The sequence below is a fragment of the Orycteropus afer genome, unplaced genomic scaffold (assembly GCF_000298275.1).
Source record: "Orycteropus afer afer isolate SDZICR_OR568_19922 unplaced genomic scaffold, OryAfe1.0 scaffold00026, whole genome shotgun sequence".
Lineage (NCBI taxonomy): Eukaryota > Metazoa > Chordata > Mammalia > Tubulidentata > Orycteropodidae > Orycteropus > Orycteropus afer.
Window position 1 is genome coordinate 18,566,936 of NW_006921613.1, and position 15,090 is coordinate 18,582,025.

At 42.9% G+C, this 15,090-nt stretch overlaps 1 protein-coding gene across 1 annotated transcript in view; it reads right to left on the reverse strand.

The window, feature by feature from the left end:
• CAPN3 (calpain 3) overlaps nucleotides 1-14,678 on the reverse strand; it is a 46,129-nt gene extending 31,451 nt beyond the window's left edge. Inside the window, exon 1 of the mRNA XM_007935279.1 lies at nucleotides 14,370-14,678. Coding sequence (XP_007933470.1) covers nucleotides 14,370-14,678 — 309 coding nt within the window. The remainder of the gene's footprint in view (nucleotides 1-14,369) is intronic.
• Nucleotides 14,679-15,090: the final 412 nt, after the last annotated feature.

The window sequence follows — 15,090 nt, forward strand, 5'->3', positions numbered from 1 at the left end:
TTGGTCAACTCTGAGCTTCTCAAAATGTGATCATTGGATAACCTGCATCAGAATCACCTAGAATGCCAGTTTAAAATGCAGGTTCCCAAGACCTCTCCCAGACCTGTGGATTCAGAGACACTTGGTAGGGGTCTGGGACTCTACATCTTAAATACGCACCTAGGAAGTTCTTATATTCACTAAACTGCAAAACCATAACTCCAGCATTACAGATACTAGAATAGCTCAAAATACATTTTGAGGTCAAATCTTTTAACAATTTACTCTAACCCAGTTAACAAATGAACATAATTAAAAAAAAAATAAATAACACAAAAAGTACAGAGAAGAATATCAGTTTCTTGCCCCTACTCTCTCTATTGCCAGATCCTTCTCCTCAGAGGCAGCCACTTTTAATTCTTTTAGCTACTTTTTTTTTGAGGCTGTTTACTATTACATTTCTAAAGAATATGCTCATATTATTATCTTTTTATTTCATTTTTTAAAAAAGTATCAATTGATTTCCTATTTTAGTGAATGAAACTTAAACCAAAAAAACCCAAACTCACTTCCATCAAGTCGATTCCGACTCATAGCGACCCTCATTGGGTTTCTGAGGCGGTAAATCTTTACAGAAGTAGATTGCCCAGTCTTCCTTCCGCAACGTGGCTGGTGGATTTGAACAGCCAGTATTCTGGTTAGCAGTCAAATGCCTTAGGCACTACACCACCAGAGCTCCTTGAATGAAACCTAGGCCTTTTAAATTATGCTGTGCTCACTATCCTCCCAAAATAATTATATAACAAATTTTGGTAAAATAAAAATTCAATATTTACTTTATGTGCAGTGAAATGAATGGTGGTCCTCCTAAAGTGCTATCTGTGTCCTAACCCCCAGAGCTTGTGAACATAACCTTATTTGGAAAAAGAATCTTGCAGATGTAATTAAATTAAGGATCTTGAGATGAAATCATCTTGAATTATTCTGGTGGGTCCTAAATCCAATGACAAGTGTCCTTAGAAGAGATAAAAGAGGAGAAGACACAGATACGGAGAAGGACATGTAAGGATGGAGACAGACTGGTTATGCAGCCATAAGGCAAGGAATGCCTGGAGCCACTAGAAGCTGGAAGTCAAGGAAAAGCCTTTGAAGGGAGCTTGCTGACACCTTGACTTCAGACTTCTGTCTTCCAGAACTGTGAGAAAATAAATTTATGTTCTTTTAAGTGACCAAATTTGTAGCAATTTGTTACAGAAGCCTTAGAAAACTAATGTACTATGATTAAGTAAATATTGCTTCTATCTTAGCTATGTGATATGCTGTGATTACTTTCCTTTCTGTATAAATTGTTAGTAATCTCTTCCTTTCTATGTATCTAACAATATTTTCCCCAAGCAATAATTTTTCTAAATACTTAAACTCAGCAGGTATTCTGGCAGTTCCCCATCTCCCCCATCAAGGCCTTACTTTGCAACCTCCTTCTCCTGTATAGACCAGATGCACATAGGAAAAATAAGGGATTAGTATCTAGAATACAGTATATAAAGGATGCCTATAATTCCATTTGAAAAAGACAAAAAACTCAACAGAAAAATGAACAAAAGACATTAACAGCTATTTCATGGGCAGTGAAATAACAAATGACCAAGAAATATATGAATAAATATAAAAAGATGTCCTGCCTTATTTGTAATCAGGGAAATGAATCTTTTCAAACATTTCTTGGCAATTTCTGGCCCCACCTCCCATTTTCAACATTATACTGACTGCTGAGTCATTTCAGTTCGTTCACCATGATGATGTCTAGAGTTCTGTCCTCATCATGACCTTCAGGAGGAGCTGCTGTCTTGTGGAAAATGATGGAAGGCAGTTCTAAGAGTTATTTATAGAACTGTCACTATCATCAAAACCTATGTCCCCCTCTCCACCCTTGGACAGTACTGTCATAATTTTCTGCTGAGCAGAGAGAAGGCAAGTTCTCCATTGGGCACCTCATTTTGCCTTTCAGTTATCATCGGCACTGTTTATTAATTCATTGTCCTTGTAAGGAAGATTGGGCAATCTACTTCCATAGTGATACTGCCTCGGAAACCCAAGGAGGGGTAGCTATGAGTTGGGGCTGACTTGACGGCACATAACAACAATAACAACAAGCTTGTCATATACAGCATCTCAGCATCTCATTTAATCCTTACAACAACTTTATGAAGACAGGAACTTTCATTTTCATTTCATAGTTAAAGAATCTGAGGCCTAGAATGGTCAGTCACTTGCCTGAAGCCACCTGTTAAGTGGTAGAGCTGAGATTTGATTCAAGTTTGTCTGACTTCAAAGCCTATGTTCTTTATCACGTTGTCACGCTCCTGCTCTTTGCTATCTATGCTAATAGTAACTGCTACCTTATCTTGAGTGCCTACTACAGCCAGGATTTTATGAGAATATCATTATCACTATTATAGAAAAGTGAAAATCAGAAAAGATAAGTGCGTTGCTAGTGGCAGAGCCAAAAGTCAGTTCTAGGTCTGTTTGGTTCTTCTAAATTGCACCGTCTTAACCACTCTGAGAATGCCCTCAATTCTTCCTCTTTGTGGTTAGCCCAGGAAGCCCACTTCTCTAAACTGTCCAACTAATAGTGACCGGGGATCCCGTAAGCAGCTCACAGGCAGCCCTCCTGATAAGTCAGTTTCATTGGGATAATGAATAATTGCTCTGGGAGAAGAAGCTACTCACCAGAGGGGCCAACACCCTAGGCAGAAGGCTGCCTGCACACAGCCTGGGTTTTCTATAGCTCAATCCTCTCTCTCTCCTTTTCCACACTGATATGGAGTAATTTATTTTGTGCCAACCGAGGATTTGTACTTTTCAGACTTGAGTAACACAGGTCTAGTGACCCTCTGCCTGAGGAGATACACAAAGTGGAGTATTAATGTTAACGTTAATTTTAGAGTTGATAAGGTGCATGGAGGAGGTCACTGGGGCAAAAGACTCTCTGGTGTTACCACAGGTTGGTATCACCACAGGTTAGCAAAAAGCTTCCAACTTCAGAAGACTGATGTGATGGGCAACCACTGGGTTACAGGAAGTCAGTGGTCAAGTGTCCTCTAAATCTCACCCCCTTTCTTTAATTCTATTTCAGACTGAAGGGAACCATTTGAATGGAGAGATATAGCTTGAAGCAATTATTTATTCTAGGTCTGGGACAAGAAATGTACAAGATGAGCCTGGGACATTTTGTTGTGCCAGAAAACAAGGAGTCTATTAAAAATTAATAGGGTCATGCCACATGATACAGACAACTTGTAGGAGGGCTCCCCCTGTCCAAAGATGAGGCAATTTGAGCACTGAAAAGAATACTGACTGCAATGGATTAAGCATCACAATGCTTCCTACCCATAACACTCTCAGCAGGATACTGTTTCAATATTGCTTGAGAATGCAGAGAGTATATGGATTATAGCACTGACACACTCCAGAGTTGGAAAAACCATATCTATGGGGGTAAGGTTATGAAGCCTTTGTGGTGCAATGTTTAAGTGCTTGGCTGCTAACTGAAAGGTTGATGGTTTGAACCTACCCAGCAGGTCCATGGAAGAAAGACCTGGCAATCTACTCCTATAAAGATTACAGCCTAGAAAACCCTACAGGGCAATTCTATGCTGTCACATGGGGCTGCTATGAGTAAAAAATCAACTCCATGGCACCCAACAACAAAATGGGTAAAGTGAGAGGAGCTTTGTGACTGTCTGAAACAATTGAAGAAGGGATGACATGGTCTAAAAGGAGGAAGGATTACAATAAAGAGGAAATCAGCTGACTTCATTTCACTGTCTCGTGGGCTAGAGCCAGAAATAATGTGACAAAATTATAGCCAAAAGAGTTCTGGCTAGAAATAAGGATGAACTTTCAGATTGTGAAAGTGACAATTAGTTATTGAAGGCAATGGGGCATCCTCTTTCCTTCAAAACCTTAACACCAGGAAAGAAAGCCATCCATCCATCTACCTGGAATGGCTGAACCAAGTAGTTCTCAAAACTTTTAGTCCTATGAGCTATAATGCAGTATTTATACTACATTCCTGGTGTCTAGGGTGTACAGCACACTTCTAAAAGTCCTGATGGTGATGATATAAACTTGAAGGCTGGATGAAAATGTTAAAGCAAGTCTTAATTGGTGTGTGGTACCTTTCTTTAACAGAATGCTTCCCAGGTGTTAGCTGGGGCCCCATTCTTTTTTGGAGATTGAGGGAAGCTTGTCTTCAACTCTCACTTCTTAGCTCTGTGAGGTCAGAGCTTCCTCACCCCACCTGAGTTGAGTTCCTGTCAGTTTACTTCCTTATATCTCTCTCTTTCCACACCGGGCTTTCCTCACTCTGACTTCCCCTGTCCCGACTGTGTAAATCAAGATGCAACCTCCACCCTTTACAAAAAAGTTACTTGCTTCAGGCACTTAGTGAGTGCATCATGAAGATGGCTTTGAGGGTCAGTTCCTGGGAGAGGGAATACTGTGTGGTGTGTGGCCTTCTGCCCTGTTCTTCCGCTACTTCCCTTTTGTCTCCTTTCTAGCTTTCTTCCCTCTTGTGAGTAAACCTGTATATATATATATATATATATATTTTCCCCCTAGAAAGCAATCATGTCCACCCCTAGAAAGAAAGTGCACCTGTAGGAAATCGTATCTTCCTAAAAGGAATTCTCATTGTATAGTTATCTCCACTCCATCACAATTGTTTCCTTTTGGATAGAAGCAGATTCGGCCCTGTGAAGGATTCAGAAAGTAAGCCACATTTTGGCTAAACAGATATAAAGAATCTAATATAACTCCATAGCAGTAACAAAACCTAACTGGGAAAATGTAATGATTTATAAGCAAAGCCTTTTTTCCCTGGTCAAACAGCTTTAGTGGAGAGGGGCGGAAAAGTTAGTCTGACTGGATGGCGAGGAGCTTAGGAAAGGGTGAGAGACCCTGTCATAAAGACAACAGCATAAACCTGAGGCTATATGGTTGGATCCATGCTGATAGATGTTGTGGTAGTTCAGTTTGTGTGTCAACTTGGCTGGGCCTGGTTGAGTGGCTGGGCAGCTGGTGGTAGTTATTCCCCATGTTGAGACTGGTAATCAACTCCATGGGGGAATCTACCATAAGCATCTGAGTAGCTGCCTTTGGGATGTGGTCTGCTTCCTATATAAAGAGAAGCCTTGGGGATAGTCTCTAGCTTATGGCATGCTTGGACCCTGCATGTAGCCATGTTGTTGCTCAGTAGCCTGCCATGCTCTGCTGACCTTGGGACTTATATTAATGGCCTGGCATGTGGTTTGGTAACATCGGGACTGTGCCATTTTATTTGTCGACCTTGGGCTTGTTAGCCTCAGCAGCCAGTACCTGCCCAAGTGAAGAGATGCCGCTAGCTTCAGTGGGCCAGAAGCCAGAGGCACAGCTGAAGCCCAAGGTCGAGTGGTTTTCACACAGTCCCTAGAGCCTGGCAATTGGAACTCAGACTTCTAGCTTCCCGAACTGTAAGAGAATAAACTCCTGTTTGGTAAGGCCATCCCATTTGTGGTATATTCTTGTCAGAGCAGCACTAGGTAACCAGAACAGATGCCATGGAAGAAAGAAATGGTTTTGGATGAGGAATAGAAATTAGAAATAGAAATTAGGAGTAGAAAGGGGAGAGTAGAGCTGTGAGTTAAATGGGAAAGAGACCTTATTTATTTCTCCATTCTAAGACATTTTTCCCCTCACATTTTAACATCTCTGAAATCATGATGCATCTTACATTAGAAAACTTCCTTCAAGTGCACTCAGCTGGGTGGTGGTCATGACCTTTTGTGGACACTCTCTGGTAAAATCAAGAAAGTACTAGCAATGAAATTTTTTAGACTTGACGAAACATGGTTCATGGTGAATGGCAGCTTACCTACACTCTTATCTTTTAAAAGAGTCTAATTCAGGCAATTTTGGGGTATAGAAGCCTCAAGGAATAAAGTCGCCTGTTTGGAGTATTAAGGGGCTTCTGCCTGTCTGGACTCTGGTAGCGTAGTGCCTAAGGCACTTGAGTGCTAACCAGAAGGCTGGCAGTTCAAACCCACCAGCCACTTCTCTGAAGGAAGATGGGGCAATCTACTTCCGTAGTGATAACTGCCTCGGAAACCCAAGGAGGGGTTGCTATGAGTCAGGTCTGACTTGAGGGCACATAACAACAACAACAGCCTTCTGGAAGAGAGGTTCCCTCAAGGCCTAGGTGTTGGTTGAAGGAACTAGCCGGCCTAAGGAGTGGAGAAGACCAGAGTGAAGCTATACCAACTGGGAAAGTACAGCTGGATCTGGGATAGTAATAATGATGACAAGTTGGAGGGGCAGCAAATACCAGAGAAATGTGGGCAAAGCTGAGACCCAGCTCTGAACGATCAACAGGTGAGCTCTGAAAAGATAGAGAGATGGAGACAGATTTGAGGGCAAGAGGCAGATTAGGCAGCCCATGGTTGGAGGGTCAGCCACTGCCAACAAACTAATGGGGGACACTATGAGTTGGAATTGACTCCATGGCAGTGGGTTTGGTTTTGGTTTTGGTATGGAATTAAATGGGAGGGTGGTAAACTCTCCCCACACCCCAATAGCCAATAGTAAAGCACAGCTGAGATTAGCCAATAGGAAAGCATAGCTGCGGAGAAAGTTGAGAAGGAAAAGTGCAGGATCTCATTGGTCAGCTCTAGGAGGAAGGGAAAGGATTCCCTAGGGAAAGAGCTGGAAGAGATGTTGGAGGTAGCTGTATTTTAGTGAGCAGTTTTGATTTTAACTCAGAGCTTGAACTGGACACCCAAACAGGAAATAAATAACTTCTCCTGGCATCAGGATTGGAAGAAGACTCATTATCAACCTGCCATATGCAGATGACACAATTTAGCTTGCTGAAAGTGAGGATGACTTGAAGCATTTACTGATGAAGATTAAAGACTACAGTCTGCAGTATGGATTACATCTCAACATAAAAAAAAAAAAAAATCACTGCCGTCAAGTCAGATCCAACTCAGTGACCCCTCCTTGGGTTTCCGAGGCAGTATCACCACAGAAGTAGATTGTACAGTCTTCCTTCCAAGGAGTGGCTGGTGGGTTTGAACCGTCAGCCTTCTAGTTAGCAGTCAAATGTCTTAGGCATTATGCCACCAGAGCTCCCTCATAAAGAAAACAAAAATCCTCACAATTGCACCAATAAGCAGCATCACGATAAATGGAGAAAAGATTGATGTTGTCAAAGATTTCATATTACTGGGTTCTATAATCAACACCAATGTAAGCAGCAGTCAAGACATCAGATGACATATTGCACTTGGCAAGTATGCAGTTTTGCAGACCTCTTTAAAGTGCTGAAGAGCAAAGATATCTCTTTGAAGACTATGGTGGGCCTAACCCAAACCATTAGGAGGTCTGGTGGCAGAGTGCCTAAGGCATTTGACTTCTAACCAGAATCCTGGTTCAAACCTACTAGCCACTCCTCGGAAGAAAGATTGGGCAATCTACTTCCATAGTGATACTGCCTTGGAAACCCAAGGTGGGGTCGCTATGAGTCAGATCCAACTCCATGGGCAGTGAGTTTTAGAACCCAAGCCATGGTATTTTCAATTGCCTCATATGCATGTGAAAGTTGGACAATGAATAAGGAAGACCTAAGAAGAGTTGATGCTTTTGATTTGTGGTGTTGGTGAAGAATACTGAAAGTACCATGGACTGCCAAAAGATCTAACAAATCTGTCCTGGAGGAAGTGCAGCCAGAATGCCCCTTGGAAGGGAGAATGGGCAGATTTCATCTCATTTAGTTTGGTCATGCTGTCAGAACGGACCATTCCCTGGAGAAGGATATCATGCTTGGTAAGGTGAGGGTCAACGAAAAAAGGGAAGATCCTCAATGAGATGGATTGACACAGTGGCTGGAAAGATGGGCTCAGGTATAGCAAAGGACTGTAAGACTGGCACAGGACCAGGCAGTGTTTCATTCTATTGTATGCAAGGTCACCATGAGTTGGAGCCGACTCACAGAGCCTAACAACAACAATAACCTGGCAAGAGGAATCCCTGGGTGGTGCTACTAACCAAAAGTTTGGTGGTTTGAATCCACTCAGAGGCACCTCAAAGGAAAGGCTGATCTTTCTAAAGGTTATAGACATTGAAAACCCTATGGAGCATATTTCTACTCTGAGACACATGTGGTCACCATAAGTCAGAATCAACTCCACAGCAACTGCTCTGTTTATTCGTTTGTTTTTGGTAGAGCCAGCAGACACTGAGACCACATCCATGGAGGAGGCTATAGAGTGAAGCTTGACCTGAAGTTTGGTTTAACCTGGCTCCCACATACGGCAAACTCTTCTTTCTCCAGGTCTGAGTGAGGGTGGGGCTGGAACAAGATGTAGTTTACAGAAAGGCTACTTCATCTAAGACTGGAGATTGGGGGAGGTGCAGGAGTATATTGTTGCCAGTTTCCACTGGGAATCCCTAATGAACTAAGCTGATTAGAGTGGATCAGTATTGCATAGAATGCCCTACACAGAATCCATGCATGCTAAACCACAAGAGTCAACTCACCTGCATAGGGACCCTGGGCTATGGCTGAAGCACCAAGGAGGTTACCCTCCCAAGGGAGAGTTCTGTCATGGCCTCTGGGATCCTCAGTTACCAAGGGTAGGAGGGTGACTGCAACTGGCCCCTTATTACTCATCTCTCCTAAGGCAAAAGGAATATAGGTTGTCCTTGATTTTGAGTAATTGCAGGAGAGTGTAGAGAAATAGTGTGAGAACCTCTTAACCTTGGTATGCATGAAACAAATGCAGATGGGGGAATTTAAAAGTATACGTCTACCCTCTTGATCTTTGTGGGTCTTTATAGCCAGTCATTGAGGGAGTTGCCAAGTTCCCCAGCCAAGTGTGATCCCCTATATATGGCTACCTTCCTGGTTCTATGATACACTCACATTTTCACAACCAAGCACATGTTTTTTATTTGATGTTGTTAGTTGCTGTCAAGTTGATTCCAACTCACAGTGACTTTACACGGAACAGAATGAATTGTGGCCTAGTCCTGCCCGCTCTTTGAGAATGTTAGTATGTCTGAACCCATTGTTGCAGCTGTTATGTCAACCCACGCCGTAGAGGGTTTCTCTCATTTTCACTAACCATTTACTTTACCAACTATGATGAACTATTCTAGTGATTGGTCTATCCTGATGATGTATCTAAAGTAAGAAAGCTCGAGTCTTGCCATCCTCACTTCTCAGGAACATTCTGGTTGTACTCTTCTAAGACTGATTTGTTTGCTTTTCTGGCAGTCCGCAGTATACTCAATATGCTTTGCTAACACCACAGTTCAAACATCAATTCTTCTGTCTTCCTTTTTCTATATGATGTCGAACGCACGCATTGCCCTCAAGTCGGATCCGACTCATAGAGACCCCTCCTTAGGTTTCCGAGGCTGTGTCACTACAGAAGTAGATTGCCCAACCTTCCTTCCGAGGAGTGGCTGGTGGGTTTGAACCGCCAGCCTTCTGGTTAGTAGTCAAATGCCTTAGGCACTACGCCACCACTGCAATTGCCCTAAAGGAAGGTAATCACTTGACCATGAGGGGAGTAGGTGACTGTAAACATATATATTCTCAAGATCAATTGTTGTTGTTGTTGTTGTTTGCCGTTGAGTCGGCCCCGACTCATAGCGACCCCTCCTTGGGTTTCCGAGGCAGTATCACTACGGAAATAGGATTGCCCAACCTTCCTTTCGAGGAGTGGCTGGTGGGTTTGAACCGCCAGCCTTCTGGTTAGCAGTCAAGTGCTTTTAGCCACTATGCTACCAGAGCTCCTCAAGATCAATTGGACATTGATTTATTTAGACCAAGCATGGAATACTCCAATACACTGCTGTGGTTAACACCTTGACTGGCTATAGATACAAATTAAGCTAAAAAATGTGTTTAGGATGTTGCCTCCCTTAAGAGGCCACACAACTGTATTTACTATGAATAACTCATATTTATTGAGTACTCACTCATGTGCCAAATCAAAAACCAAACCCACTGCCATCGGGTCGATTCCAACTTATAGTGACCCTATAGAACAGAGTAGAACACCCCACAGGGTTTCCAAGGCTGTAAATCTTTAGAGAGGCAGACTGCCACATCTTTCTCCCACAGATTGGCCTTGATCTTCGTGGGTCTTGATCTTTGTGGGTCTTTATAGCCAGTCATTGAGGGAGTTGCCAAGTTCCCCAGCCAAGTGTAATCCCCTATACATGGTTCCCTTCCTGGTTCTATGATACACTCACATTTTCACAAAGATTTGAATGACTAACCTTCTGGTTAGCAGCCAAGCTCTTTAACCATTGTACCACTACATGTGCCAGGCACCTTTTAAGCCTTTAAAGTGCATTAACTTATTAATCTTCACAACAACCTTGAGGTCGATTCTTTTACTATGATTATTTCCCACTTCTCAGATGGGAAACTTGTGACAAAGAGAGTAAGTGTGTGTCCAGAATTCTCATGCGTTTGTGGCAGGCCAGGATTTGAACGTGGCATATTTGATCTGGGACCCTGGGCTCTTAGCTACTCTGCCACCCTGAGGTGTCACTTGATCCCTGCTGTGGCTAGAAGAGGCCCAATAAATGATGCTCATTTCCCTACCTGATTTTTGAATCAATGGAGAGATACAAAAGAAAAAAAAAGTGTAGGACAGGTGGGAGTCCAAACTACCACATTTATTATTGACAAAGCTGATATTGGTTTCAAAATCTCAGAATCAGGTAGATTTTATTGTTAAAATCTAGGGCTCCAGAAAAAATTGCCTGACTTAGAATCCTAGCTCCACCCCTCACTGCTGGGTGGTCTGGAATAAGTTGTTTATCCCTCCGAGTCTCAGTTTCCTCATTTGTGAAGTAGGGACAATAATAGCACTTACCTCAGAGGGATGTTGGGGAAATTAAATGTGCTAATATACCAGAAGCCCTTAAAATAGTTACTGGCACATGATGAGTTTTCAATGGAGATTAGCTATTAACTACCTAGAGGCAGGTGGCACAGACTTCTGCTTGATTCTCTGGGGGACCTGCCTCTGTAAAACTTGCTACAAGGAGAAACAGAGTAGAAGATGTGTTTGTTTTGCAGGCAGCTTGCTCCCAAGAAAGAAGAAAGGGCTGGGCTTCATAGTCGGGGTTTTCGTTACAAGTCCACCCAAGAGGAAAAGAGAGGCCAGGAGTGTTCTGCTACTGAATCTCCCACCACGTGGATGGGTCATATGTTTCCCCTAACACCTGTCCTCATTGATATTGGGCAAGAGGTCATCAGCCTACCATAAGCCCTCTTCTAGAAGTCATTTTTAAATGCCCAAAAGTCCGTTGTGAAGAACATTTGGTTTAACAACTGGGAAGTTTTGTGTAGTTTGTTTGTTTCTGATACTAGGAACAGGTCATGGAAGGAAAGGCTAGAGGAATCAGATTATTTGATCTGGAAACTTAATTTATGATGCTCCCTAGTAGAGAAGGAAAAGCAATGATGTAACACTAGTAAGCGTGGGAGAACAGACTGTAAATTATCTCAGGGACAGGTGGCTGTAGTCTCTTTTAAAAGAGAAAGGCTGAAAGTGAAACCTGTTATCTTAACTAAAATTATAGTTGTCCACGAACTCTCCCTTTATTATCATCATTATGATTATAATAAATAATACTTGATTGTTGAAGAAAAGTTCAGATTGGTTTTCAGTGATCCTGTACCTTCGATAATATGCTCTCTCCTAGAGTCAAGTTTGGTAGTGTAACCAGGGATTATTTAGCCAAGTGCACAGCCCCAGATCCCTGGGGAGGGGGCGGTGGGGGCAGGAAAGTTGAGTAAGGCTGGTGTGTGGGAGGGCAGCTATCTCTGAGAAGGAAACCTAGAAAGAAAGCCTTTGTAATGTAGAGGTTTGCACTGCTGCCCTGAATGAGGAGCTCTGCCTGGGAACAGCTGGTGGAAGAAAAGTGATGGAGAAGCTACTAAATCACAGAATAACACTCCAGCTCTCCCCTCTCTTCCCAGGCCATCTTGGCCCTGGTTTTTCATTAATCTACTCTATCTTTGGCAGGCCTACGACCTTCATCTTCTATTCTACTAGGTTTGATTCCACCAGCCACTTCTCGGAAGGAAGATTGGGCAATCTACTTCTGTAGTAATACCGCCTCAGAAACCCGAGGAGGGGTCGCTATGAGTTGGATCCAAGTCGACAGCAGTGAGTTTGGTTTTGGTTTTTGGTTTAGGGCTGATCTGACCCACATATCCCAGACCACATAGGAGACTAACTCATAGGCCAGGATATATCTTTAGGAGACACTATGATTGAATGGGCACATCATCATTTTGGACTCAAGCAAACTTGGGTTCAAATTATGACTCTATTTATCATCTGATGTGTTACATTGGGCCTCAGTTTTCTCTGTAATAGGGATCCAAACCAAAACCAAACTCATTGCCATCAAGTTGATTCTGATTCATAGTGACCCCCATTGGGTTGCTGAGGCAGCAAATCTTTATGGAAGTAGATTGCCCCATCTTCCTTCCATGGAGTGGATGGTGGGTTTGAACTGCCAACCTTCTGGTTAGCAGTCAAATGCCTTAGGCACTGTACCAGGAGAGCTTCTTTAAAATAGAGATAGCCATTCCCATTTCTCAGGTTATAGTGAGGATTAGTTAAATTAGCTAAGCACCTAGTACAATGTCTGGTCCATAGTCATTCAGTGTATACATTCCCTTCCCTTATGATAATTATGGCTAAAGTTAATGAATGTTGTGCATGGCGCTAAACACTTCATCTAGATCACTTCATTTAATTATTACAATAGCCCTTTGAAGTAAGTCCTACTATCTCTATTTGCAGATGAAGAAACTGAGGCTTGAAGAGGCAAATGACACCCACAAGGACACATAGCTGATAAGTGGTGGATGTGAGACATGAACCCCAGGATTCTTCCTGAGCCCAAGCTCTTAACCACAAAGGCCAGGTCTGCTGAAGACCCATTTGCATACTCACGCAACAGGCCACACTCTCCCCGACAGGATTCTAAACAGAAAGTCAGGTTACAGATACAGTGTCAGTGATTACTGCCCAGAGCATCATTCTTGGTGTGCCAGACCATTTTCCCATCTTGTTCTCTTTTGCCTGGAAGTGAAGGTGGTCTACGGGGCAGGAGGGAGATGGGTATGAACACAGGTGAATGTGTAGAGTGGTTGAAAGTATAATCCCATAGCCTTGAATGTTGTCTCCAAACAGTCATCATTCTTGTTCAATACCTGTGTGTTTCTCAGGACTCTTGGCTCCACAAGAGCACCTTTTTTTTTCCCTCTTTCTTAAATATAGCTGTTTCCCCGATCACTTGCCCAGTGTCTGGCACTAGTAGATGCTCAATAAATACTTCTTTTATTAAGAACAAGAGGCACGGTAAGAGAAGGGAACCAAAGGAATACGGATTTTCTTTCTGACTGATGACTGTGAAGGAGCCCTGGTGGCACAACTGTTAAGTGCTTGGATGTTAACTGAAAGATTAGCTGTTCAAACCCATCCAGCAGCTCCATGGGAGAAAGACCTGGTTATCTGCTTCTGTAATGATTACAGTCCAAAAAAACCCTACGGAATATTTCTACTCTGTTACATGGGGTCACAATGAGTTGAAATGGACTCAACAGCACTTGACAACCACAGATCACCTGTAAGTGAAACCCAGAGGCTAAAGGAGTTACCTGAAAGAGAAGGGGGTATTAACTGGACTCAGTCACATGCTCACTGACACACTTCATTCAGTTATGCCTTTAATTCCTCCTTTATGAGGGGAGTTACAGGGATAATAATGATTGCAAGGGTCCCTTCAAATCCCAACATTTTGTGCATAAAAAATTAGTCTTTGCCTGCCACTCTCCTCTTTCTAGGGCTTCAGTGTTTCAGAAAGACATGGCTACTGGCAAACTAAGAGAGAAAAACATCACGATTTTAACCAAAGCAATGGAAAGAATCTCACAAAGATATAAGATATTTAAATAGTGAATGTAGATCTAGACTGTTCAGTATTTGTATAGGATGAATTAAAGTTTCCGTGTTTTTTTTCTTTTTTTTTTAAAGCAAGATTATTTTGGAAATAGATTATTTCAAAGACAGAGAGAAAGAATGAGAATCAGCCCTGCCTCTCCTGTGCTGGATGTCAATTTTGCAGATATTTGATAGCTAAGACTCCCTCCCTTCTCCTCCCCCTTTCACACTTGACAGAGCCTGGCAGAGCCTTTGCCAGGATCCTTCCCCCAGTGCCCATGTGTACAGCTAAGCTGTGGGGAGGTGCTGAGTAGGAGGATGTCTTTGAGGGGAAAAAACCCAACAAGCAACCAATAAACTACTCACCGGAGGTCTCTTCCAGATAAACTGGATGGGAAACTTCTGGCTATAAAAGAGAGAGGTCTCATCCGGTGGGAACTCAGGATCCAGATAAAGAACCTTCTTTTCTAGACATTTCTTGCGTAATTGCTCAAAAGTCTTCTCTTTCACTCCAATAATAGGAAAATTGCGGCTGATGATGGCCGAGTAGATGCCATTTGAGTTTCCACCCCCGGCCTCGGTGGTGTTGCCCTGGGCTGGATGGGGGAATGGCCCCGGGGACCTGGGCTCAGCTCCTGTCCGAGGGGCCACAGATGCACTAATGACGGTCGGCATGGCAGGCAACTTTGGAAGGAAAAGGTTTTTTACAGAAAACAAGACACAGCTACCTCCAAGGAAAGGAAGCAACTGCAAAGGGGAAGTCTGAGTGATTCTGTCATCTGAGAGAAAAATGTCCACATCCAATACAAAGTTTGAAGCCCATCAGAAGTTGTCCAGCTTACATCCAGCTTAAAAACTGAGCCGTGATCTTGAAGCCATAGATTCTTCCTTAAGAAGGAGCAATGAAGGATTTCTGAGGCAATTTTTACCTGGAGGGCTCTTAGCAGCAGCATGCATGGCAGAGGAAGAGAAAGAGAGTGAGAGTTGTGTTTCAGTGGCCTGAAGATGCCTGAGCCAGGAAAACTAAAAATAGACATGAAGGAAGATTGTGCTAGGAGAGCAGGACAGAGGCTAGCATGGGGCTAGC